This window comes from Enhydra lutris, unplaced genomic scaffold (genome assembly GCF_002288905.1).
Source record: "Enhydra lutris kenyoni isolate GAN:26980312 unplaced genomic scaffold, ASM228890v2 scaffoldscaffold50, whole genome shotgun sequence".
In the NCBI taxonomy this organism is placed as follows: Eukaryota; Metazoa; Chordata; class Mammalia; order Carnivora; family Mustelidae; genus Enhydra; species Enhydra lutris.
Genome location: NW_019154134.1, coordinates 4196033 through 4221707, shown reverse-complemented (window position 1 = coordinate 4221707; position 25675 = coordinate 4196033). Strand labels below are relative to the sequence as shown.

At 41.5% G+C, this 25675-nt stretch overlaps 1 protein-coding gene across 1 annotated transcript; it reads left to right on the top strand.

The window, feature by feature from the left end:
• Window positions 1–7879: 7879 nt before the first annotated feature.
• On the top strand, window positions 7880–25675 carry LOC111156856 (PLAC8 like 1). The gene is made up of 4 exons (XM_022517954.1): window positions 7880–8001; window positions 12156–12292; window positions 24176–24312; window positions 25535–25675. The coding sequence occupies exons 1-4, from the start codon at window positions 7880–7882 to the stop codon at window positions 25673–25675; spliced, it is 537 nt and encodes a 178-aa protein (XP_022373662.1).

The window sequence follows — 25675 nt, the reverse complement described above, 5'->3', positions numbered from 1 at the left end:
AAATTTAGGCATTTTAAAAGAGGATTTCCCCCCCCAGAAATCTGCATTTGTCAGATTTGTCTCAAGTCCACTTGTGTTTAAAGATCACGTTCACTGTATTGCAGATTTATTGTTTCACTCCCGCTGGAATGTCTTTTGATATTATCTGTGCCATTATGCGTCATATGAGGAAAAATACTAGGTATTGACTGACACTAGAGAAAAACATTTCCATTTCTTTAAGAGTTCAATATGGGCAAAGACTGGGGCATCTGGGTGGCTCAGGTTAAGATCTGACTTTTGATTTTGGCTCAGGTCATGATCTCAGGGTGGTGAGTTCGAGACTGCATTGCCTCCTGTGCTCACAGGGAAGTCACAGGGAAGTCAGCTTGAGATTCTCTCCCTCTGTCTCTCCCCATCACTCTCATGTGCACTTGCACTCTCTCTCAAGCAAACAAATCTTAAAAAAAAAAAAAAAAAAAAGACAATATGGGCAAAGACCAATTCTGATAACCATAAGTAACCTGAGTTCTGATTTTCAGGTTAGGTCAAGAGATTTTACTGAGCTTTATTTTGTAACAGTTTGACATTACTGGGCCACACTGAATGCTTTATCATAGGTTCATTGAGGTAAGTCATTTAATGTTAGAACTGAAAGATCCCTTAGAGGTCAAGTGCAAGTCATCATTTATCTGGTAAGGACTGACAGCATAGCATAGCATAGCTGTAAGGGTACATACTCTGAAGTCAGACTAGCTAGGTTAGATTTCCACTTCTTCCACTTGCTGCTTAGGTGATCTTGGCCAGTTACTCAACCTCCGTTTCTTCATCTGTAAAATGGAAGTAATAATGCGTCTATCTACTTTCTAGGCTTACTGCGAGATGTTTAGGTGGAACATTCTAGGAAAATCATATATATAACATAGTACCTGGCAAGTGGTAAGTCTTCAGTAGGTGTTACTGATTAATAATAATGATGATGATAATAATAAATTAGTAAACCCAGGATATATTGGCTTAAGATTATTATAAGCTATAGTCATGTCTTCTGTGTTGGTTTCCATGGGGCCACCATTTTGTTGCTTGCCCTCTAGATTCTTCTGCGGCTCCCTCTACCTTAGTTATTCCCTAAATCAGATAATCTTTTCTAGTGCCTAAATACAAATTCACTTATGTTTAACTTTGGTAAATTATATGTGTGTGGCAAAAAAAAAAAACCAAAACGAAAAACAAGGATGGAAAATAATTTTAATATTGTGGATGATTATGTCTATTTATTAGATGAGCCTATGAGCGAGAGCTCTCTGCTGCTTTGGATTAAATGTGAGTTGGGATTTATAGATCCTCTGTTCTTGCAGGCTCAGTTCATTGGTGTCCCTTGCTGGACTGAATATGTTTCTTGTGTTTAAAGATACATAAATTTTGCACAAGGAAGCTTGTAAGCGTAAGCCCATTGCTTCATCTGGTGCTCAGCTGAAGAAACAGCAGTTTGATGAATTGCTGAAGGAAAAACAGGCTGCGTTGGGCTTACTGCATTGATAGGAGATTGGTATCTTCCTAAGGGATTTTAATTCTTCTTTAGTTGTGAGATACGTACACACACAAAAAGTGAGTAACAAGAAATATATAAACTCAAAATATAAAAAAAATTTAAAAAATTAGACTAACAAAAGTATTTGCAGCAACAAAACAATTTATTAACAGATCAAAACCTATGTAATTGCCATTCGGTCAAAGAACAGCACAATGCCAGCACCTCAGAAGCCTATCTTGTGCCTCCTCCCATAAAGACAAGCTTGTGTCCCAGTCAGTATACAGTTTTCATATACACTTTTTTTTAACTGACATCTTCTTAAAATTTTTTTTTATTTAAATTCAATTAACATACTGTCAGATCTTTTTTTTTTTTTCTTAAGCTAACTGTTTTTATACATGTTCTATGTGAATCTGAAAAGAATGTTTACTCTGTTGTTGTAATGTTCTGTATATGTCCTTTAGGTCATAGTTGTAGACTGGACTGTTCAAATCTGTATCCTACTGTTTTATTTTGTTTTCTTGCTTTGTTTTTGAGAGGTCTACTAAAATCTCCCAAGATCATGGATTTACTTATTCTTATAGTTCAGACAGCTTTTTGTTTTATACAGTTTAATGCTGTTTTATTAGGTACATATAAATTTAAATTCTGTTACCTTCCTGGTAAATTGAACTTTTTCTAGTTGGGAAGTGTTCCTCTATTTTTAGAAATGTTTTTGCCTAAAGGCTATAATACTAATACAATATCAGTTTTCTTTTGATTAGTTTTCATGTGGAATATCTTTCTCTATCCTTTTACTTTTAACTTTCTGTAGCTTTATTTTATTTTAACATTTTGACAAATTTTAAACCTGTGGAAGTTAGAAGAATTGGCCAATAAGCATCCATATACCTATCACCTAGGTTTATCAGTTGCTAACTTTTGCCACCTTTGCTTTCTCTCTCTATACATTTTTAAAATAAACTTATTTTGGAATACTTTTAGATTTATAGGAAAGTTGCATTTATTGTACAGAGAGTTCTTGTATACCCCCTTCACTGTTTCCCCCCATGCTATACAGACTTCTTATATAGCCTTGGGTCAGTTGTCAGAACTAAACAATTAACATTGGTATTTTACTTTAACTAAATTATAGGCTTCATTTGGATTTCACCAATTTCTGCGCTGGTGTCATTTTACATTTAGAATAAACTTTTAAAAAATTCTGAACCATTTCACAGTAAGTTGCACACACCATGACACTTTAGCATGTAATTCCTAAGATCTAGGAGATTCTCCTGTATAATCACTATACCTGTGTGTATGTGTATACATATTTTGCTCAAGAAATTTAACATGATGCAGTAATATTAGGTAACAAGCTTTCCTAATAAAAATGAAGTAATAAAACTTCCCCAATAACTCATTATTTTTTTTTAACTCTTTAGGATCTAATCAAAGATCAAGCATTACATTTTGTGGTCATGTCTCTTGCCTTCCTCACATTAAGACAATTTCTCAGCTTTCTTTTCTTTTTTTGAAATTTCCTGACAGTAACATTTTTGAAGACTCCATGGCATTTGTTAGTAGTTTGCCTCACAATCTGGATTTGTCTATTTTCTCATTATTAGATTCAAATTTAAAGTTCTTGGCAAGCCTGGCTACGTGGGTGGTGTTTCCCATTGTAACACATCAGGATTGAGATACTGATATATTGTTAGTGTGTTCCCATCACTGGTTAAAGTAGTATCTTCAGATTTCCCCATTGAGAAGGTACTTTTTCCCTTTTATAATTAATAAGGTAATTATTTTGAGACTTATTGTGAATATCCTGTTTACCTATAAACTTTTATGAAATGGCAGCCTTCATTCATCATCTTTCTGCCATTTATTATTACATTGGTAGTTATAAGAAGGTGATTTCTTAATTTTGTCATTTCTTTTACATTTATTAGATCTAGTTCTGTAAAGAAGAGGTTTCCCTTTTGCTCTCAATTTTTTTCTTTCATCATTGTTTTCAAATCACTGTGGACCGATGGGATTCTTTTTTGTTTTTTTCATACATGCTGTAATCTCAATAAATGTACTCATTTGGTCTATTGGTTACTTCAGAATAATCAATCCAGGAGTAGTATTGACAACAGATCTACTAAGTAAAGTTCAGGTCTTTTTGAATAAGTAAAATACACAGTTCAAAAGTCAAAACTTGATCCATCTAGAGAATTTTTACTTTCTTCCACCATATTCCCTTCCCTGCTCTATAGCAAACATTCTCATTAGTTTCTTTCCTGTGTTTTTTTTCCCCCAAATAGGCAAATATATATATGTACTTTTTAAAAACTCAAGTATAGTTGACATACAATGTTACACTAGTTTTAGAGGTACAACATATGATTGAGCAAGTCTGTATGTTACACTGTGCTCACAAGTGTAGCTACTGTCAGTCACCATACAACGCTATTACAGGCCCACTGGCTATGTTCCCTGTGCTGTACCTTTCATCCCTGTGACTTGTTCCATAAACGGAAGCCTGTATCTCCTGCTCCCCTTCACCCATTTGTCCATCGCTCCACCCTCTGCCTTCTGGCAACCATCAATTTGTCCTTTCTGTGTATGTACTTTAATTTCTCTTTTTTCTCATACAAAAAGCACGTTATATATAATTACTTTACACATTGTTTTTTAAAGTTAACATAGCTTGGATATTTTTTTCACATTAGTGTATAGAGATCTTTCCTTCTCCTCCTCCTTTTCCTCCCTTACCCCTTCTGTCTCTTCTTTTCTCCCTGCTTTGTGTCATACTGTTGTAAAAATGTACCACAATTTATTCAACTAGTCTCCTATGGATGGGCAGTTGGATTGTTTCTGAGCTTTTGCTATTTTATAGACTTAGTATAGGATTATGTAGTGCGCAACTTCATGAGTATGTGGTTTTATATTTGTGGCGTTGTCTCTCTCTCTTTTTTTTTAAGATTTTATTTTAAAGTAATCTCTACACCCAACATGGGCTTGAAGTCACAACCCTGAGATCAAGAGTCAGTTGCTCCCACGACTGAGCCAGCCAGGCACCCCTGTGGAGGTGTATCTTAAAAGTAAATTTCTAGCAGTAGCCTTGTAGGTCAGAGGGTAAATGAACACGTAATTTTGTTAGCCTATAATCTGGGCAAAAGGCATTTGGGGCAGAGGGTAGAGCAGGTGTAAAGGCTCTGAGCCGAGGACACATGGCTGGGGTGCTGATGGAATTGCATAGAGGCCACCTGAAGAAGCAGAGATGAGAAGTGGCCTTGCTGAAGATGCTGTGTACTCTTGGCATAGCTAAACTAGAGCCCTGGTTTCCATACTTCCGGTTCATTGCAACACACTTTAAAAAAAAGGGTTTTTGTTTTTGGTTTGGTTTATTTATTTATTTATTTATTTGTCAGAGAGAGAGAGAGAGTGAGTGAGCACAAGCGCATAAGCAGGCAGACGCAGAGAGAGAAGCAGACACCCCCCCCCAAGCAAGGAGCCCGATGTGGGACTTTATCCCAGGACCCTGGGATCATGACCTGAGCCGAAGGCAGTGGCTTAACCAACTGAGCCACCCAGGCGTCCCATGTTTTTGGTTTTTTTTTTAAGTACACTCCATGCCCTGTGTGGAGCCCAACATAGGGCTTGAACCCACGACCCCGAGATCAAGACCCGAGCTGAGATCAAGCATCAGACACCAAACGGACTGAACCACCAGCAACCCACTTACTAAACAAAGAATGCATACATGCAAAACAGGAATGTGTTTGACCAAGGCCGGTGTTGTTGGGGCTCTGAGGGAGGGAGAAGTTGATAAGGAGCAGAGGGAGGAGATGAGGCAGAGCCCAGAGGATTGTTAGGACTGGAGTAACAGTTGAAGCAGAGCGGTCTACCTTCCCAACTCTTAGAAGTCAGTGTGGATCGGGCTTGGAAGTGAAAACAGGTGTGTGCTTGTTTGGGGAGATAATGCCAGGAATGGAATGCTGATCTGGGAGAAAGGAGGGGATAACTGGAAGCAGGTCAAGTAAATCAGGCCTTACAAAGATTCTCAGATTCCAGGATGAAATTTGAAGTTGATTTGTCTGCAGAGTCACTGCAGATTTTTGGTGTGGGGATGAGGTAGTATCGGTTTGTGTCGTCTCTAGTTTGTGGTCATCGCGTCCATCTCTTTCTATCTTGAGAAAATCATTCATTTAGTTGTTCTAATGATTACCTGGTAGAGATCAATGTGCCTGGCTCTGGTAGGGTCTCAGTGTTAGCTGGAATTTGGTTACACGGTTTCCTGTCTTTGCTGTCTTTGGACATAACTTCATCTCTCTATTGGAAAATACTCAGATGCCACCCAAGACTTGCAGGATCAATTAAGTTTTCTCATTGCCCACTGTTAGGCTTACAGCCTGATTGGTTACAAGGTGGGAACCCCTCGTCTCACTTCCAGAAAGCAAAACAACAGGCAAGGACATGATCCGTGCTCCTAAGGGCTTAGGAGTGTGATGGGGAGTACTTCCTGCATTTTCACTCTGGAGGACTAAGCCGTCATTTGTTCTTCTGTCCCTCATTGTCCTTATCCGGGGGTTCAGTCTAGAGTTGTGCAGTAGTTTAGCCACTAACCACATGGGTCTAGAGCACTTGAGAGATGGTGAGTCTGAGTTGAGGTGTGCTGTTTGAAAGTGTAGAACATGCTTTCAGTTTCAAAGACTTAGTGTAACAGAGAGAATATAAAATATCTCAGTAATAATACTCTCTTCTATTGATTACAATGCTGAAATAATGCTTTGAATAAATTATGTTAAAATAATTAAAATTAACTTCATCCTTTTTTACCCTTTAAGAACATGAAATTTAAATTGCATCTGTGGCTTACATTTTATTTCTATTGGACAGTGGTCTAGAAACTTGATGAAATTTCGATTAAACGTTATTTCATATTGTGTTGTACTAAGAGGTACATAATATGAGTTTGTCCCACTCTTAATGATACTAGATTTGGCATTTTCCAAAACTATATTTTAGGGATACATTTTGATCACTTTCAGAACTTTCCATTATAAAGGTGTGTGTGTATGTATATATATATATATATATATATATTTTTTTTTTAAAGGTATGTATTTTTGAAATCACTTCCAGAGTTTTTGTTGTAACGATATATAAAAACAAAACAAAACAAAACAAAACAAAAAAACACTCAAAACTTACCAATTTAAAGATAGATTTTGAGTATTTCTGGAACTCTCCAGAGCTAAGAAACATTTTTTTTTTTTGCAGTGAGAAATCTGTGGAATGATATTTTGGCACCTTGGGAACTTCCTGTTTCCATTCTTTTTTACTTAATGGTTTTAGTGCCTTCAGGATCCCTTCCTGAATAAATTATGTTGGATGCTATTCAATATGGTGATTTTTAAATGCTATTATTTCTTTTTCATACAGTTGTCATTCTTCTATAAAGAAGAACGTTCCTTTTTCTTCTTTCTCTTTTTCATTTTATTTTTAGGTGAAAGAGCTATGTGGCCTACAGCTTAGTTCATACAATAGATGTTTGATTAGAAAAGTTAAGTACAAATGCAATTTTTAAATATAGAGTCAGCTTACATGGACAAAGGTTATCCACTCCTTAAAGGAACCATATTGTAAATCATTTTTTTGCAAAGCTTAGTAATCACCTGTTCATCTCTGTTATCCTACAAACTTGAATTTTCATGTATAGCACATTTGTTCAACAAGTTACTAAATTCTTATTCTGTTGCATACACCATGTTATGCACTTAGAGTTGGAATGGTAAGTGGAAGAAACATGGCTGTCCTTCATGTAGGATGCATCCTTCTGGATGAGGAGACAGGCTTGCCCAGAACCCAGTGAGTGAAGGCAATTAGGAAGATGTATCTGAGAATCTTGATTTGGAAGGTATTATAAAGGCTTTTCCTCACAAACCTCAAATAAATGCATCAGCAGTTACTCTCTGTGGGTCTGATGTGAAGACTATATAGCAGAGTTGGCAGGTCCCTGCTGTTGTCTTTCTCATGTAACCCTGAATTATGATTGCAGATGTCTTCTCTCAATTCCAATCTTTTCCTCAAGTTTTTTTTCCTCTCTGGACATTTTCCCAGCATTGCTGAGGTCCACACCTGCATAAAGCATGTCCTAGAGGCGTACTTCAGAAACTCCTAATACCCTGACATAGACACATCCAGTTAGATGTGTACGCGTCTTTAAAGAAATAAGATGTCTGTCAGTTACAGTGCTGTGACCTCAGGTTCCAGAATATGAACGCAACATTCTTTAGAAGAGATGCTTCACTTTGGATTGAATCTAAGTTTAGAATCAGTCAGCCTCTTGTCAAAGGGAGAAGGAGAGCCTCTGAGACAGGAAAGCTCCTCGCTATGAATTGGTTTGGAAATTACTTCTCTAAATTTCCTGAGGATGCTTCCTTACTCAGCCTACACTCACCTCTGTTGCTTTCACTCATCTCTTCTGAAGATGAACATTTTCTTTCCAGTGTGAGGTAGAGAGTTGGGTGATTTTTTTCTTTTTCTTTTTGGGTAGCATATCAAATCTCTTTCTGTCTCTCTGTCTAAAAATCAGTCTCTTCTTAGGAGGAGCCAAGAGAAGAAAACTGGGCTTGGGAAGAAAGTAGTTGCTATCATTTTCCACGGGTACTTGAAAAGGGGCAACTGATTAGTTCCTTCGGGCCCTGCTTGGCCAGCGAAAAGAGAAGGGGAGTCTTTTATTCTTAACTTTCAGCGTTGAACCTTGACCAAGTAAAATTTGACTACTGGGGGCTGCCAGTAATTTCTAGTCCTTTGAAATCAAAACTCCAGAGCTTTGGCTTCAGTTAAGTTTGAATTAATCAAGGAAGCCTGGGTGGGAGGCAGAATGAATGCTTTTTAGTATTGCAAGTTTCACCAAGGAAGAGGGTGACAGGAACAACGTCCCCCCCACGCCCCCGGCAAGGCGAAGCAGCAGACAAGTGGGGACATAGGGTGAGGAATGCGCTTAGCAGCAGCAAGAAGAGGACCACAGAGTGAGGTCAGAAAGCAGGGAGAGTGTGCATCTCCATCTTCCAGCACTGGGCCTCTTGCCTTGTGCTTTGAGTCAGCCTCCTGCTTCCCACCAGTTGAAGCCTCCCTCTGTTGCTTATCTCTTAGGGTGACTAAACTTCGTGGTTTACCTTGGCGTATCCTGAGTTGAGCCCTGGAAGTTCTCCCTCCTGGGAAAACCCTTAGTCCTGGGAAAGCTGGATGATGGGTCCCTGGGATTGAAGTTTTAGGTATTTGGGCAGCCCGTGTGACACCTGAGAAACTGCCCGAGAGCACCTGCCTCCATTCTCTGTTTCTTGGGAAAGGGTACAGAAGGCCCCAGGGCAGTGCAGGATCATGGAGTTAGAATAACAGTAGCCGCCACCCACTGCAAGCCTCCTGTGTGCCGGGAGTGTGATCCTGTTTGATCCTCAAGACCACTGCAGAGGGAGGATGTTTGCAATCCAGTTTTATGGGAGAGAGACCAGAGCTGAAGGCGGTGATGTGTTTCCCAAGGTCAGACAAGTAGAAGGCAACCAGGCCACATTTGAATTTTAGCATGCCTGGGCCTAAAATCTGTCCTCCACTCAGTGAAGAACTTGCCGAATCTGATGGCAAATGGGTGGTGTGGAGGGATGCAGGAAGTTTGAGGCTCCTCTCTGCTTTTATTTCCTCTCTCCACACCTGAGAAGTGTAACTCTGCTAGAGAAGGAAACAGTAAGATCCCATAATTTATAACTAGATTTGAGGAGGACTCAAAGATAGCCTCAGAGATATGGACATTCAGTTTGGTCTAGTTCACCAAATAACCACAAGCCTGCCAGGTGTCAGGTTGTGTGCTGGATTCCGGGGTTACGGGGTCGGGGGTGCGGGCGAGCAGCTTGTGCTCACTGACCCCAAGGAACAGAGAAAATAAGACAGGCATAAAGGTGGTTTCTTCACCAGTTTGAAATCTTCATAGCTGTCTTTGTTCGCTCTGAGCTTCCATAACACAATGTCATAGACTGGATGGTCTCGTGAACTGAAATTTATTTTCTCACGGTTCAGGAGGCTGGAAGTACAAGATCAAGGTGCCCGTGTGGTCAGGTTCTGCACCTGGCTTGCAGCCTTCTTGCTGGTTGCTCAACGTGGCCTCTTTACATGGCAGTTTTATCAGCCCATTCTCCCACCCCTATTCCTCACTTCACTGTAATCACCTCCTCAAAGCGCTATCTCCAAATACAGTCACACTGGGGGCTGGGGCTTCAACATAGACTTTGGGGGAACACAGTTCAGTCCGTACCATGGGCCCCAACCCACAGTGTAACAAACGTATTAAAGTGTACCCATACCACACGTTATAACCATACTTTTTCTGCTGTACAATAAGTGAAAGGATTTTTATAATTTTGCTTTTGAAATTATTTGGCTCTCCACAATTAGTTCATTTTATGATTGGCTCTTGTTTCTCAGCAATCATTCATACTTGGGATTTTTTTGCAAAATGAGAATTCTAAATTGTTTTTAAATGTAGTAAAATATTTGTGAATTTGACAGTTAATGAGGTTGGCATAATGCTCGACTTCAGTGTTTAGCTGAGCATTAACTAATTTTGGATTCTGTCTTGTAGTTTTTGTATTTTGGAGCCAGTACTTTTTCCTAGGCCTCAGATAGTGTTGCAGGCTCTTGAAAAGCTCATTAGCTTGCAAGCCTTGTCTCTAAATGCCTAAAGGATGAAAGGGTTGGGGTTATTTATAGCTCCACTTTGCACTTCCAGACAGGTAGCTCCTGACCTTCAACTCCTAGCTGGTGTCTCCTTGGCACTGAAGACCGGCAATCTTCCACCCATCCTCTTCCCCACCAGCCTTCCTCCTACTCTGTGTTCTTCGCCATCTTTCTCACGTTGACATCCCCACCCACCCGATGGGAGACTCAGAGGCTGGTGTGGTCATTTGTGGCCCCCACATCCACCTCTGCCAGCTTTCAGGCTGGCTGGTGTTAGGATGACAGCTTAGGTATTGCTGGAGACGTTGTTAGGAATCTTGATTTCTGTACCTCTTGTCTGGAGACCTGCGCTCTTGGCTTTGGGTGAGGCTTGGGCATTTGTTTTGTTAACAAGCTAATGTGTTTATTAAAGGCACATCAGGTTTGGGAGGGCGTGGATGCGGGCAGTGTTAGTAGAAGGAAAGAGAGATGTGGATCTTAATAACAAGAACAATGCACCCCCACTGGATTTACTGCCCTGATTTAGAGGTTCTCAAAGGGCCCTCTGCTGTTTCCAAGATGTCCTCAGGGTGTTGCCTTAAGGGTGCTCAGGAGTGTTCCTCTCTGCCCTCCAGGCCATGTGTCAAGGTGCTGAGCCTTGGTGACTAGTCCTGTAACAGCAGCTGTTACAGGAAGAATTTCTGCTGTCTCTTGTTTATTTTGTCTCCCGTGTGAGGCAGGCTCACTCTTTCATTCTTCACAGCCCACCAGAGACAGGTACAGACTGTTAATGAGGCTTGCCGAAAGGGAAGCAGGAAGTAGAATAATTACTACCATGTACAGGCTCACACTCGTTCTGGGGCGGTCCCTCGACCATCCTCTCAATCTGCCCCTTCCGGAGGCTAGGTACAGCTTACCCTTCACTGTGGGACTACCCCAGGTATCTCCATGGTAGGAGCTGGGGCAAAACCAGCTTTGGGGCCCAGAAAGAGAAGGGAGTTTTTCCACTTCACTTTTGAAGGCTATCCCCTCGGCCCGTATTTTCTACTTGAGAATGGTGACATGGACTATCTCTTCCCTTCAGGGAAAACTAGGCCAAAGGTGTATTTGGTGGGCCCCCAGGATAATCATATAGTACTTTGACATGAGGACATCTTCTGGGGGCACCTGGGTGGTTCAGTGTGTTAAGCATCTGACTCTGGGTTTCAGCTCAGGTCATGATCTCAGGGTCCTGGGATCCAGCCCCATCAGGTTCCACACTCAGTAAGGAGTCTGCTTGAGATTCTCTCTCTCCCTCTCCCTCTGCCCTTCTCCCACCAAAATAAATAAATAAATCTTTAAACAAACAGAAAAAAGACATCTTCTGAAGTCTTGGTTGTTTGTTTAAATGATAACTGCGTGTTCAATTTCTATGGCCTCGTCCCAATTTCCATGCCCAAGCCCTATTAGTTTCTTCAATGAAGGCTCAAAACCCCTGGGATACAGCCTCACTCAGGGCATACACTCAGACACAGCAAACTAATTATTTGTCCTTCATTCAACACAATAATCCTGTGAGGTCATCTTTTTAAATCTTACTTTCAAACAAAAAGAAACAGAGATGTTAAGCGACAGCTGAGGTCAAGCTGCCAGCAAGTGACATGCTGATGTCTGAACTGAGTCCTCTTGGTTCCAGATTTGTGGATTTAACTATTACAAAATACTAAGGAAGTAGACTGGACCTTAAGGGTGAATGACAGGGTCTGGAATAATCATGCCATTACCAGAGAGAGGGCAAAGTCAGAGCAGAAGTTGGTGGTGGCGGGGAGGGCAGATGGTGAGGAGGTTGGGCTACGAATTAAGAGCCACTCAGCATCTGTGTCCCTTTCTCCTTTTTATTACTCCGTCTTGGCTTAATGGTTATCCTTCTGAACCATCCCCTTTGTTTTCAAGTTAATCACTGTTTTTGACTCTCCAGGAGCCATGCGCCAGCCCAGGCTGTGGTGAAGCAGCCTGACCGGGGAGGCCCTGGCAGGACCACCATCGCAGCGATCGTCCAGACTGGGGGAGACTGGAGCACCGGCCTCTTCAGTGTTTGCCGAGACAGGAGAATCTGTATGTGTTCCCTCTTCACGCAAGTCCTTGACTATTTTCTTTCCCAAGTCATCCCTGGGTGCAGGAGCTACGTCAGGCACAAGGACAGAAATATAATGGCTTTAGAATAAGCGGACCAATCTTCTAGCGGCTCACATGCACTCCTTGGCAGGAAAAAATCTTGCTTTTCAGGGATGTGGATGCTTTTATAGAATAAGTGGTAACTTCAAAGATTTTTTAAACGACGAACTCCACTGTTGGCAAAGATGCATGAAATGGGCTCCCCCATCTGCTGCTGGTGGGAGGAGACGTTGGTATAACCTTCCTGCCGGATGGCTTAGCAATACGTATGACAAGAACCTCAAGTGTTATATAGCTTTGGCCCAGTCATTACATTTTTAGGCATTTAGTCTAAGGAGGTAAATCATGTGCAAAGATTTAGCAGTGTTAAATTCTGCAGCATTGGTTATTGTGACAACAATCTGGAATGACCTGAAATGTTTGATGGGGCACGCACACATTGAGTTATTATACAGCCATGAAAAGTCACATTGTAGATTAACAGTCAACGGGATGAAAGATGTTTTGGTACATTTTTAAGTTAAAGAAGCAGACTGTAAAACTAAGCACATTAGACACCATTTTTTGGGGGGAAATATTTTAAAAATATCTGGAAGGATACAAATACAAATGTTTATGACATACTCCAGATGGTAGGCTAATGAGTAATTTTATTTTCTTTTTGCTTATCTCTTTCTAGTATTTCTAGGAGGAATATGCAGTACTCTTATAAGAACAGAAATCATCACAAAAAGCCTCCTATGTTGACTAAAATATTTTCAGATACTATTTTAGCTCTAGAGAGGTACCTAGCTGTATGATTGTCCCCTGGGAATGAAGTTCAAAGCACATTGATTCCATTTTTATCTTAGGATATTCCGACTCATCTCTGGTACCATGTCAGCATCCCTTTCCAGGTCCTGCCTTTGCCCTAGGGAGCATCTCGGCCACAAGACTTTCTGGGGGATGCTGTGTGGCTGGGGGGAGGTCTCTGGTAGATATGCATTTGTCACTAACATTCAAAATCCAGTAGACCCTGGGTCTATTATTTTTGAAGAATATGGCTTTCTCTGCCCTTTGCTGGTTTTTGGAAAGATCTGGATTCATTCCTAAAGCCTCATAGCATTGATCAGAGACCCATCTGAGCCGTTTCATGGTCCTAGTCCCTACTCAGCTGACAGTCTTGCTGAGGCTAAAGCTCTCCCACCAAGTTTTGGTGTTCTGGTCCTCTACGCTTGAGCCCCTCACTGTTTGCCTGGGCCCCACAGAGAAGAGATTGCCTCATAGAAAACCTTACCTTCCATCCCTGTCCATCTGCCCATTTGACGCAAGCTCAACAGGTTTCTTCCTGCCGCTGCTACCCATGTGGACTTCAGATCAGATAATGACGGCAGCCATTCTCTGATTCTCTCAGCTTCTTCCTTAGTCTCTTCCAGATACTTTGACTTTAGTTGTCCCCTGTACTGAGGTCCAAAGAAGGCAGAATAGCCATGTGGAGATGTGGAGATCTAGCATCAAATTAGGAAGTAGACATTTTCCTTTCGTAGTTTGTAGTTGGGGGTTGGGGAGTCATCAGTACATTTTCAAGTATGGCAAAGCCTAGAATATAGTGTAGTGGTGAGAACATGTTTGTATCAGATGAGACCTTGCCTTGTATCTTAGCTTGCCTCTTACTGGCTATTTGACCTCGAACAAATTCTCTAGGTCTTCACTTTGCCCCCTCTAAAGGGAGGATAATAAAAGTGCTCACCTCAGGGGTTGTTAAGATTAAAATGTAATACCTAGAGACAAAACATAAGAGACTCTTAATCTCACAAAACAAACTGAGGGTTGCCGGGGGTAGGGGGTTAGGGAGAGGGTGGTTGGGTTATGGACACTGGGGAGGGTATGTGCTATGGTGAGTGCTGTGAATTCTATAAGCCTGACGATTCAAAGACCTGTACCCCTGGGGCTAATAATACATTATATGTTAATTTAAAAAAAAAGAATACAAAAAAAAAACAAAACAAAAACGTAATACCTAGAACCCATTCTTAACACTGGCTTGGAACTTGACTGGATCAATTTTTTTGGTTGCATGCTCTACTGGATTGAATAGTCCTTTCAAATTCATGTCCACCTGTACGTTCTGAATGTGACCTTATTTGGAAATAGGGTTTCTGCTGTGTAGTCAAGTTTAAAAAGAGGTTCTACTACGTTAGGGTAGATCCTAATCCAATGGCTGGTGTTTCTCATAAGAAACAGAAAATTTCAGTACAAACACTAAGAAGAGAAGCCATGGGAAAACAGAGGCAGAGATTAGAATAATGCCTCCATAAGCCAAAGAATGCTAAGGATTGCCAGCATCCACCAAAAGCTTGGAGAGAGGCATGGAATAGAATTTTCCTCAGAACTTCTGGAAGGAATGAACCCTGCTAACATCTTAAGTTCATACTTCTAGCCTCCAGAATTCTCCCATTGAGAGAATGATTTCTTTTCTTTTTGAAGTTTTTATTTAAATTCCAGTTACTACCATATATTGGAATATTAGTTTCAGGTGTACAACTTAGTGATTTAACACGTCCATACAACACCTGGTGCTCATCACAACACGTATCCTTCTTAATCCCCATCACCTGTTTCACCCATTCCTGGGCACCCCCCCCCACCTCCCGCCCCCGCACCTGCCTCCCCTCTGGTAATTGTCAGTTTGTGAGAAAATAATGCCCAGTTTGTGGTATTTATTATGGCAGCTCTAGGAAACTAATACACAAATAAACATTGGATTTCATTTGGAGGCATTGGGGTAGCTCAGAGAATCAAAAAATCAACTAAAAACTAAGTTCAGAAGGGACAAGCTGTATTTTTATACCGTATTTAAAGACTTTATTTATTTATTTGACAGAGAGATCACAAGTAGGCACAGAGGCAGGCAGAGAGAGAGGAGGAAGCAGGCTCCCTACTGAGCAGAACACCCGATGCGGGACTTGATCCCAGGACCCTGAAATCATGACCTGAGCCAAAGGCAGAGAATCAACTGATTGATTCTCTGAGCCACCCAGGCGCCCCTGGGACAAGCTGCATTATCAGAAGCTAGTTGATACTCTCTGATCAACTGCAAACATTTTTGTCATTTTGTTTTTCCTCCTGAGAATTGATGGAGCAGATGGAGTCCATTTTGCCAGGCTTAGGTCATTCCAAAGGACAGTCCTATCAGCATTGCCCCCAGTAGTGAAGAGATATTTTTCCCAAATTACTGTTGGGGTGCTGTTATCAGGAAATGCCCAACAAATACAGAATAATGCCCCTAGTGAATCTGAGATATATTATTGTTATTTTAAGTTGTTAAGAGCCAAGAGTAGAGTCAGGAGGCATAGACGTGCTGTCGCACAGTGACTTCTACTCCGTCCCAAGGGCACCGAAAAAGTTGGCTAAAGAAACAACCATCCTCACCACGCCCCTGCCTTAAATGCTGCTTCACCACTTAGTTTTGTCCCCCAGCCCCATCAATGTGAAGACCGATCACACTCGGCCTTCTGAGATTCCCTGCTGGCCTGTTTCAGAGCCCATTCTGGGGACAAGGTAAGAAGGGAGGATGTGTGGAGAAATAGAACATTCTTTTTTTTTTTTTTTTTAAGATTTTATTTATTTATGTGACAGAGATCACAAGTAGGCAGAGAGGCAGGCAGAGAGAGAGAGAGAGGAGGAAGCAGGCTCCCTGCTGAGCAGAGAGCCTGATGCGGGGCTGGATTCCAGGACCCTGGGACCATGACCTGAGCCGCAGGCAGAGGCTTTAACCCACTGAGCCACCCAGGCGCCCCGAAATAGAACATTCTTTACATTTTGGCACGATCCGTGGAGAAGGGGCCATGGATACACAGTACAAGATGATCTGGAATGTTCTGTGTCCTGGTTGTTATTCCCTGGATGGACCTCCATTTTATGACTGCTCATAGTGTCTCGAAGCTGACTGTCTCAGAAGAAAATTTCCAGGTGATACGCTTCGAACGCTCATTCTCCGCACTGTCATCAACCCAGGACATGAGTGGAAGATGAGTGCTATGGAGCCTGGGCTACTTCCCTTGTTTAAAAGGGCTGCTTTATCCACAGAATTTCAATTCAAGCCGACCACTGTGTAAATAGTTGTGACAAACTTGGGAACAGAAAAGGAGAGCGGCTTTCCATGGCTTTTCCCACGACAGAGTCCCATCCTGGGACAGCCTTCCATTACATGTTGAGAATTACTGCTATAATTTGTCATCCGTTAAACAAAGGGTATGTCAAGAACAGCGGTGATTTCCATTTCTTTTTGACATTTTGCTTTGTCATTTTATTGCAATTACATTTTAAATTTATTTTTATTTATTTATTTTAAAGATTTTATTTATTTATTTGAGAGGGAGCGAGCGCGAGAGAGCACAAACAGTGAGGGGCAGAGGGAGAAGCAGGCTCCCCGCTGAGCAGGAAGCCCAATGTGGGGCTCATTTCCAGAGCCCCGAGATCATGACCTGAGCCTGCCTCCCTCTTCCCACCTGGGCACTTTTATCTGCACTCACTGTGCGCTAGGGTTGGCAAATGGATATTTCTGAGATGGAGATGGGCTTTGGAGATGGGGTTCCTGCAAGCTCAGGTGTGAAAATAAAGCCACAGGGAACTGAGTGGCTGCTAAATGTTGTCCAGGGTGAGAGGCGAGATAGCCCAGCTTCGGGAATGTTTGTGATGTTGCCCCAGAGAAGGTTTATGTGGCAGGTTTAATGCACACTGGTTTGTAATTCAATATTTACTGAGTTCCTACCCATGTGCCGACAGGTGATGGGTGTTACAGTCATAATAGTGAATAAGACAGAGAAGGTTTCATAGAGGAGATAGACATTAAGCAAATGAATCCATAAACAATAATAGCAGTTGTGGTAAGTGCCCTGAAGGAAAGAAAGAGGGTGTTATGGAAGGAAACTATAGGGGAGTGGGGTCAGAGATGGCCTCTTTGAGAAACCGACTTAAAGCTGATACTGAAAGCTGGGAGGAAACGACGCTCAGACCACCTACCTCCGTGTGGAGGGCACCATAAGCACGTGGGGGGTGAAGAGCTTGGTGGGACTAGTACTTACCAGATGCCCAAGATGTGTAGGATGAAGTGGGCCAGGATTCTCTTTGGTTTTCTGGAAGAGGAAGGCTTGAAAAGGCCTGTGATGGAGGTCTGTGTCCCTGAACTCTATCTTGGGTAAAGTGTACCTCTCTAGAAGGAGGCACCACTGCTTCTTGCTCACCCCTGCCGTGGCCAGCAGGGTGCCTGGTCAGCAGGAGGCACTGAAAAACATTTGCTGAACAACCCATCAGTGAATGAATTTGAACCTATATTCTCACTGGATTCTTTCTTTCTTGCCTTTCATTGAAAGAGTCATAAATCTTCTGAGTTGGAAGGGGTACTGGCGTCACTGGTCTGGCCCCTCACCTGCTTGTCAAAATTTCCTCTGCACTTTGCCTGGCAAGAACCTGACAGCCTTGGCTTTCTGAGCATTTCTAGGAAGGAGGGCTTTTCTCCTTGGGAGGCAGCTCTGTGCTTTTAAAAAAAAAAAAAAAAAAAAAAAAACAGAAAAAGAAAAAAAGGGTCCCTGGGTGGTTCAGTCAGTTAAGTGTCTGCCTTGGGCTCAGGTCATAATCCTGGGTATGGAGCCTGGCAATGGGCTCCCTGCTCCGTGGGGAGTCTCTTTCTCCCTCTCCTCTGCTGCTCTCCCTGCTTGTGCAAGCTCCCTGTCAAATAAATAAATAAAATCTTTTTAAAAAAGAGTTTTGTAAAGTTTAGCATGCACACGATGCAAAATTAAAAAGTACCTACCCCTTTGATACATTTGCTGTCTGTCCACCCAGTTTCCCCAGAGATGACAACTCTTACCTGAGTCCACATACAGTCTGTATGCTTGTGAAGGTGTAAAATAATTTTGGAGCAAAGGAGATTATTCTTTCTATTATAACAGTATTGTGGAATCATCATAAAAAAGAAAAATACAGAGACTTATGAAAAAACAAAAACCAGTATCCTGTAATCCCAGCTGTTGGAGATAATCATTGTTGATACTCTAGTACCTCTCCTTCCAGATTCTTTGCTGTACGTGTATTTATGTAATTTCCACAAATAGAACTATAAACACACACTGTTTGGCACCAAATATCTTACATTGCTGCATAGATTCCATTTTATGAGTGTACCATAATTTATTTATCCAGAAATCCATTGGAGCACCTTAATGTGGTTTCCAGACTTCTTGCTGTTCAAACTCACACTCCCTGAATGTCTTCGTACAGACAGCACTTTGCATGTGTGTGAGTCTATGTGTCGGACAATTGCTGAGGAATCAACCTGTTGGTCAAATAGTAGGTACCATTTTAAATCTTGGTAGACGCTGCCAACTGGATCTCCGTTTGGAAGTTGTACTAACTTACACGCCCACCCACAATGTATGGGGGTGCCCCATTTCTTTCTTGACCATCTCTTACTGCTTGATGGTTCTGCCTTTTTGTAATAATTGATCTAAACTGTGCCTCGCTGCAGTTTCCACCCGCCTTTCCTACTTCTGCTCTCTGGGGCTTTGCACTCTGGTTCTGTGTAGGCTTTTTCTTTCTCAATTCCCCTGTGAGTGAGAGGGATGAATAATAAATCACTTCCATGCATGAGGGTGGAGCCCATCTCAGAGGATAGGCCAGGAACACTGAGGGAGTGGGTGCTTCTATAACCGCTAGGCCTATGGGTGCCATGTAAGAGGAAGAGGCTGGATTTCTGGCTCAAATCCCTTTTGAGCCTGAGGCCCTAAAAACAAACAAATAAAATATAATAATATATATTTGCATATATGTATATACACAAATAACACATGTATATGTTCACCTTGTAAGAAATGAAACATTACAGAAAAGGAAATCATGAGTGTTCTTTTTTATTAAATCAGTTTGGAGGGTTTCCTTCCAGATCTTTTTTTCTGTGTTTACATATGTAGCCATTAGAAATATATACTATTCATTTGTAACACTTTAAACAAACGATAAATAGTGTTATGCTGTATGTATCATTATGCAATTTGATTTTTTTTAAGGATTTAAAAGAAAAAGATTTATTTATTTGAGAGAGTGAGAGCAGGAGTGGGAGGGGCAGAGGAACAGGGAAAGAGAATCTCCAGCGGACTCCTTGCTGAGCATGGAACCTGATGTGGGGCTCGATCTCATGACCCTGAGATCACAACCTGAGCAGAAACCAAGAGTTGGCCACCCAACTGACTTTGCCACCCAGGTGCCCCTTAAGGTTTTATTTATTTATTTATTTGAGAAATGGGGGCAGGACCAGGGGAGGGGCTGAGGGAGAGAAGCTCCAGCAGACTCTGTGCTGAGCGTGGAGCCCAATGCAAGGCTCGATCTCATGACCCTGAGGTCATGACCTGAGCCAAAATCAAGAGTCAGAAACTTTATTGACTGAGTCACCTAAGTGCCCTTGCAATCTGATTTTTTTTTTTTAAACTCAAAATATGTCTTAGAGATTTAATTCTCTTGGTACTTAATCTTTCACTGCATTCTTCTTCTTCTTCTTCTTCTTCTTCTTCTTCTTCTTCTTTTTAGATTTTATTTATTTGACAGAAAGAGAGCAGAAGCAGGAGTAGCAGCAGGCAGAGGGAGAGGGAGAAGCAGGATCTCCACTAAGCAGAGAGCCTGATGAGGGGCTCGAACCCAGGATGCTGGGATTGTGCCCTGAGCTGAGACCTTTTTTTTTTTTTTAATTAACATATAATGTATTATTTGCTTCGGGGGTACAGGTCTATGAATCATCAGTCTTGCACTATTCACAGCGCTCACCATAGCACATACCCTCCCCAGTGTCCATCACTCAGCCACTCTATCCCTCACCCCCCACCCCCCAGTAGCCCTCAGTTTGTTTCCTGAGATTAAGAGTATCTTATGCTTTGTATCCTTCCCCAGTTCCATTTTATTTCATTTTTCCCTCCCTTCCCCCCACGACCCCCCACTCTGACTCTCAAATTCCTCATATCGGAGAGATCATATGATAATTGTCTTTCTCTTATTGACTTATTTCGCTCAGCACAATACCCTCTAGTTCCATCCATGTCATTGCAAATGTGAGCTGAGATGTTTAACCAACAGAGCCACCCAGGTGCCCCTCTTTCACTGCATTCTTAATTATTCCATAGTATGATTTATACCATCATGGCTTATTTATGCTTTCATCTATTAGTGCGCACTGAAGTTTTAAATTTCAAGCTGCAAATAATTCTACAGTGGACATCCCTGTACTGCTTCTTACTCTAGGGTAGATGCTCACACGTGGAATTACTAGATCCTAATGTACTTAAAGTTTTACTAGATTCACCCAAGTTGCTTTCAAAAGGACTGTGTAGCTATTTCTCTCTGGTTTCCCCACAATGTAAATATTGAAAAACTTGGCATGCTTATGGGGTTTCTGAAGTTCTCAATATGCATTTCCCTGATTACTAATAACTGGCTTTTCACGGTTGCTATTGGCCATTTGTGTTTCCTTTTTGGTAAATTACCTGTTCATGTCCTATCCCCATTTTCTTCTTTTGCTTAATCCTTTATATATGTTGATTTGTAGGAGTTAGCAACTATGCTGTAAAAATTTCTCCTAGAGACTCTTTAAGACAGCATTCCATGGTCCCGCTCTTACCCATTCCTCTTGAGTATGAGCCAGGAATTTTTATCTCTCTCACTCCACCATGTAGAGCTGTAACATCTGATGAAAAGCAACTTTCCTAAAGTTGCATGATGTGAGAGCGTCACACAGGAATAAATACAAATTAGTGGTAGTAAGGATACTGTCTTGGAACACACAGATCCACAACCATTGTAACATAAATACATAAAACATGAGAACATACAGGATTGTGTGTAGTAGTTAAGACTTTGGGTTTGGGGCCAGACTACCTTAGGTCAAATCTGGCCTCTTCTCCTTCCTAATAAATGTGTCTCTCTGGCCGTCAGTTTATCATCTGTTAAAATGGACACAATAAGAATATCTGTATTATAGGATTGTTGTGAGAATTAAGTGAGCTAATGAATACAATATATTTTTAGTAGGGATTGGTACATGGTGAACTCTAATGTTAGCTATTACATTAATAAGATTTCGACTTTCATGTGATTTTTTTTTTTTTAAATCCAATCTGACTTCTGTCCCAAGGTAACTGAATGTGTGTTTTGGTGTGTTGCCTTCAGCATCTAGTAACTACATCCTAATGAATGCTTAGATAACATGGTTATCTGATGGAAAGGATTAAAAATAAAAATAACAGCATGTATTTTTTAAAAAGACATACCAGTCATAAAGCTGAGATGCAGGAGTTCCAATGCACAAAGCAACATTTTTACAGTATACTTACTGAGGATGGTGGGCATTTCTCCTTGTCAGTGATAGTGGTGCAGCTCAGGTGATTGTGTAAACACAATTTATTATTTACTTAGCTTGTCATATTTATAATTATGCAATTTTAGATTAATTTTTTATTTCTAGGCATTTGCACTATTTCATAATCCATGCATTAAATGAGAGTTGATTGGTTGTTTTTTCCTGTGCCATGATTTCCATATCTCCTAATTCAGGGTTGCCTGCACTATGACCCCTATAAACTCGCAGGAAGTTGACTGGGCCATGTGTCCTCTGAGCTTTTCATTCCAGTGGTCGGTGCAGGGTGGGGCCTTCTGATCCGGCTGGGAGTAATTTTTTTTTCAGTGTGGGGCAAAACATCTCAGACTCACTCAAGGCTGAATTCAGAATTTGCTTTGGAGTAAGGGATGCCTACAGTACGTGATTTAGTGGATTATCTCACGACTCCCGAATGGATGGAATAGATGTTCTGGTCTTCAAAGATAGGCTGCTCCTTGTCCTCCTCCCTTCAGAGTCCTCACTCTCTGTATGCACGTGTGCCACCTCAGCCCCTCAGAGCCAGGGTGAAGTTCACAATCCTGGAACATCTTTCCCGAGCTTCTAAGATATAACAGCATTCCTCGCATTTTGCTTTTTTGCATTGAATCTGGGAGTGGGACTTTGCATGCCCCACTGTTTGGGGAGGGAGGGAAGGACAGGTAACAGAGACAGGCCCTTGACAGGAAGTGATCATGCTAGTGACACTGGTATGTGAGCCTTTTTGTCAGGTGCACTTAAAAGGCTGGGATCATAACCATTTCAAACTCACTAAAATGGCTAACGTCAGAAGGACCGACAGTAGCCAATGGTGGTGAGGACGAGGAACAACTAGAACTCTCATCCGTTGCTGGTGGGATTGTTCAATGGCGCAAATATTTTGGAGAATTCTTTCTATCTTGTCAAGTTCAACATAAATCTACCTCATGACCTAGCAATTCCACTTCCAGGAATCCACCTATAGGGAATGAAAATACATGTCCGCATGAAGGCCTGTCCAGGAGTGTTCGCAGTATGTATTCACAATAGCAGAGGATGGACTAGCCAGCAAGAGTCTGGAGAAGCGGTCTGTGCAACAGTCGTGTGTTGGATACTACTCAGCGCCAATGAAGAACGTACTACAGACTCGCATAACAGCAAAGGTGAACCTCAGGAAACATGACGTTGAATAAAAGAAGGTGGATATAACAATAAAAATGGCTCCCTGTATATGAAGTCCAAGAGGGGGCAAAACTTATCAATGGGAAGAGAAATCAGAACAGTGGTTGCCTCTGGAGTGGGGATGGTAGGGCTGGGATTGTTGGGAAGGGGCACAAGGGAACTCTGAGGGCAGTGTTCTACTTGTTACTTGGGTGAGAATGTGATTGTCACAAGTCACCCAACATAACATTTACGGTCTGTTCATTTTCTTGTATATAAATTATGTCTGAATACCATTTATTGCATACATGCGTTAAAGGTCATGGTTAGCTTTTTGGTGTTTATTTATTTATTTATTTTGCTGTTTTATAGTCCTAATTATTTGTGTTCTCCAAGGTCATCTTCATTTGCGATGCTATATGATATAACATCTTAACTGTATACGAGGAAGTCTTAATCTGCAGTCTGTTGATAGCTTTCAGTGGATCCTTGGACCCCACGAAATTGAACACAAAATTTTGCATGTCTGGGTCTTTTTCTTTTCCCTTGAGGAGTGACTTCATAGCTATCACCATATCCTCAAAAGGGTCTGCGACCCAAAACATATTTAAAACAGAACCTCTGCGTTAGATGGTTCATGCAGAATGTGTAGGAAACAGTATCAGGAGTTAAAGATCAATGAATAAATAAATCTCACACTGTTTCCAGTTGATGTTCAAGGAACCAAGCCTCTAATAGTTTACAGATTAAAACTGGCAGATGTCAGTGGCTCCATGAAACTAGCAAAATGAGAGTAACCTTCTGGCCAGGGAAATAGAATACAGTCCTGATGAGAATAGCAGGCAGAATCAGCGCACCATAAAAGAGCTTTCAATCACATTTACAGAGAAAGACGCCTGCTATTCACAAGTATCATATACTGGGTCTATTTTAAGTATTGAAAATAGATGAACATAATAGAAGCAACAGCTAAGATTCAACTGTAAAAAATTATTTAATGCTCTTCTCTTGACAGGAAAAAACAATTACCATAGTGAACGCTAACAGAATTATATCAGGTGCAGCTTTGCCAGTGTTTAACAAAAGACAACAATTTTGATGTGGCTCAGTTATGGCAATTTTCATCCACTGAGTTTTGACAATTGGTTATTCATTCTCAGTCCCTGATTGCAGGAAGACAGTGCAGCATTCAAAGGATGGTATCAGGTTGTAAATGCTCTTTGAGATGTGAAGTTGTTCTGAGCACATCTAAGAACCGTGGCTTTCTTTTATGTGGTTATTGACAGGTTTCTGTGGTCTGTTTTGTCCAATGTGCCTTGAGTGTGACATCGCCAGGCATCATGGAGAGTGCCTTTGTTGGCCATTGTTACCCGGGTCCACCTTTGCACTGAGAATTGGCACCAGAGAGAGACATAAAATACGGGTAAGTGTGTTTGAACCGGTATGTGAACTTGGATCTATACAAGAACCTAAATGTCTTTCAAAGCTGTGGTTTAAAAAAAAAAAAAAAAAAAAAAAAAGTCTGAGTGAGAATGCTTAAAAAACACCACAGTTAGCAGAAGAGTTTGGGAAAGGAAAGGGAAGAAATTTCTGGCTTCATTCATATGGACTAAAATGGACAGGATGAAAGGCATCTCCAAGGGGGTACCTATTATAATGCTGATGATAGGTCAATGGGCCGCTTCTGTTTCTCGCTCTCTTACTGCATCAAGAGAAGATGACAGGTAGAATGGCACCAAATTTGGAGGATTTACTTGGGATGGTCTAAGTGAAAATGAAGAATATGGGGCATATGCAGAATTCACTTAGAGGGTTCCCTGGGGATGCTGCAAAGAGCCAGTGTCACTTTCCAGGGCAGCTGAGCCTAGGTACAACGAGAGACTGAGAACAGAAAGTCATACATATCAGGATGTGGACAGTTAAAAATAAAAAAGACATCTCCTTATCTACTCAAATGGAATGATCCCTAAAATATATTTCAATATATTGATTCAATATATTGAATATTGAATTGAATTGAATTGACTATATATTCAAATTCAATTTGAATTCAGTTGAATTGAATATATATTCAAAAATATATTTTATTCAATATATTGAATAAAAGGTACAAGACACAGAAGTACGCAACTATTTACATATAAGGACTATATATGTACTTGTGCCGACATTGAATTTATCTGGAAGTGTACATAAAAACCTGCCAACAACAGCTGCCCCCAGATAAGTTAAGTGGGTCGCTGGGGACAGCCGGGGTAGAGGGATGTACTTTTTACTTCCTGTGCCGCCTTACTGCGAGAACGTTGGACCATAGGCATTTATTACCCACTCCAAGGAAAGAAATAAAGTAATTCGAAGTATTAAGTCCTAATAGAAAAAAAAAAAAAGATGCTGACAGAGAAACCAGTGGTTTCAAGTGTGAAGTCTGTGTCAGAAGCCCTAAGTGAGGCCAGGTCTCTGAGCTGCAAGGATTGATAAGCGGTTGAGCTACTTGGCCCTTGGGGCTCCTGGTGGAGCCGTGTCCCCGGGTGTCCCCGTAGGACATTGACTTGGTGGAACTCAGAAGCAGTGGACGGGATAGGCTCCTGGAGATGGCACGGAGCCTGCGTGACTGCTCCAGGACAGAGGTGTGGGTCTCACCCTAGGGCACGCTGTGTGAGGACTGGCTCGCCGTGCACTGCTGTTGGCCCTTCTCCATCTGCCAGGTGGCCCGGGAGCTCAAGATGAGGGCCTCCCGACTCTACGAAATCTACACGGCTCCTTCAACCAAGGACAACCTTATCTGA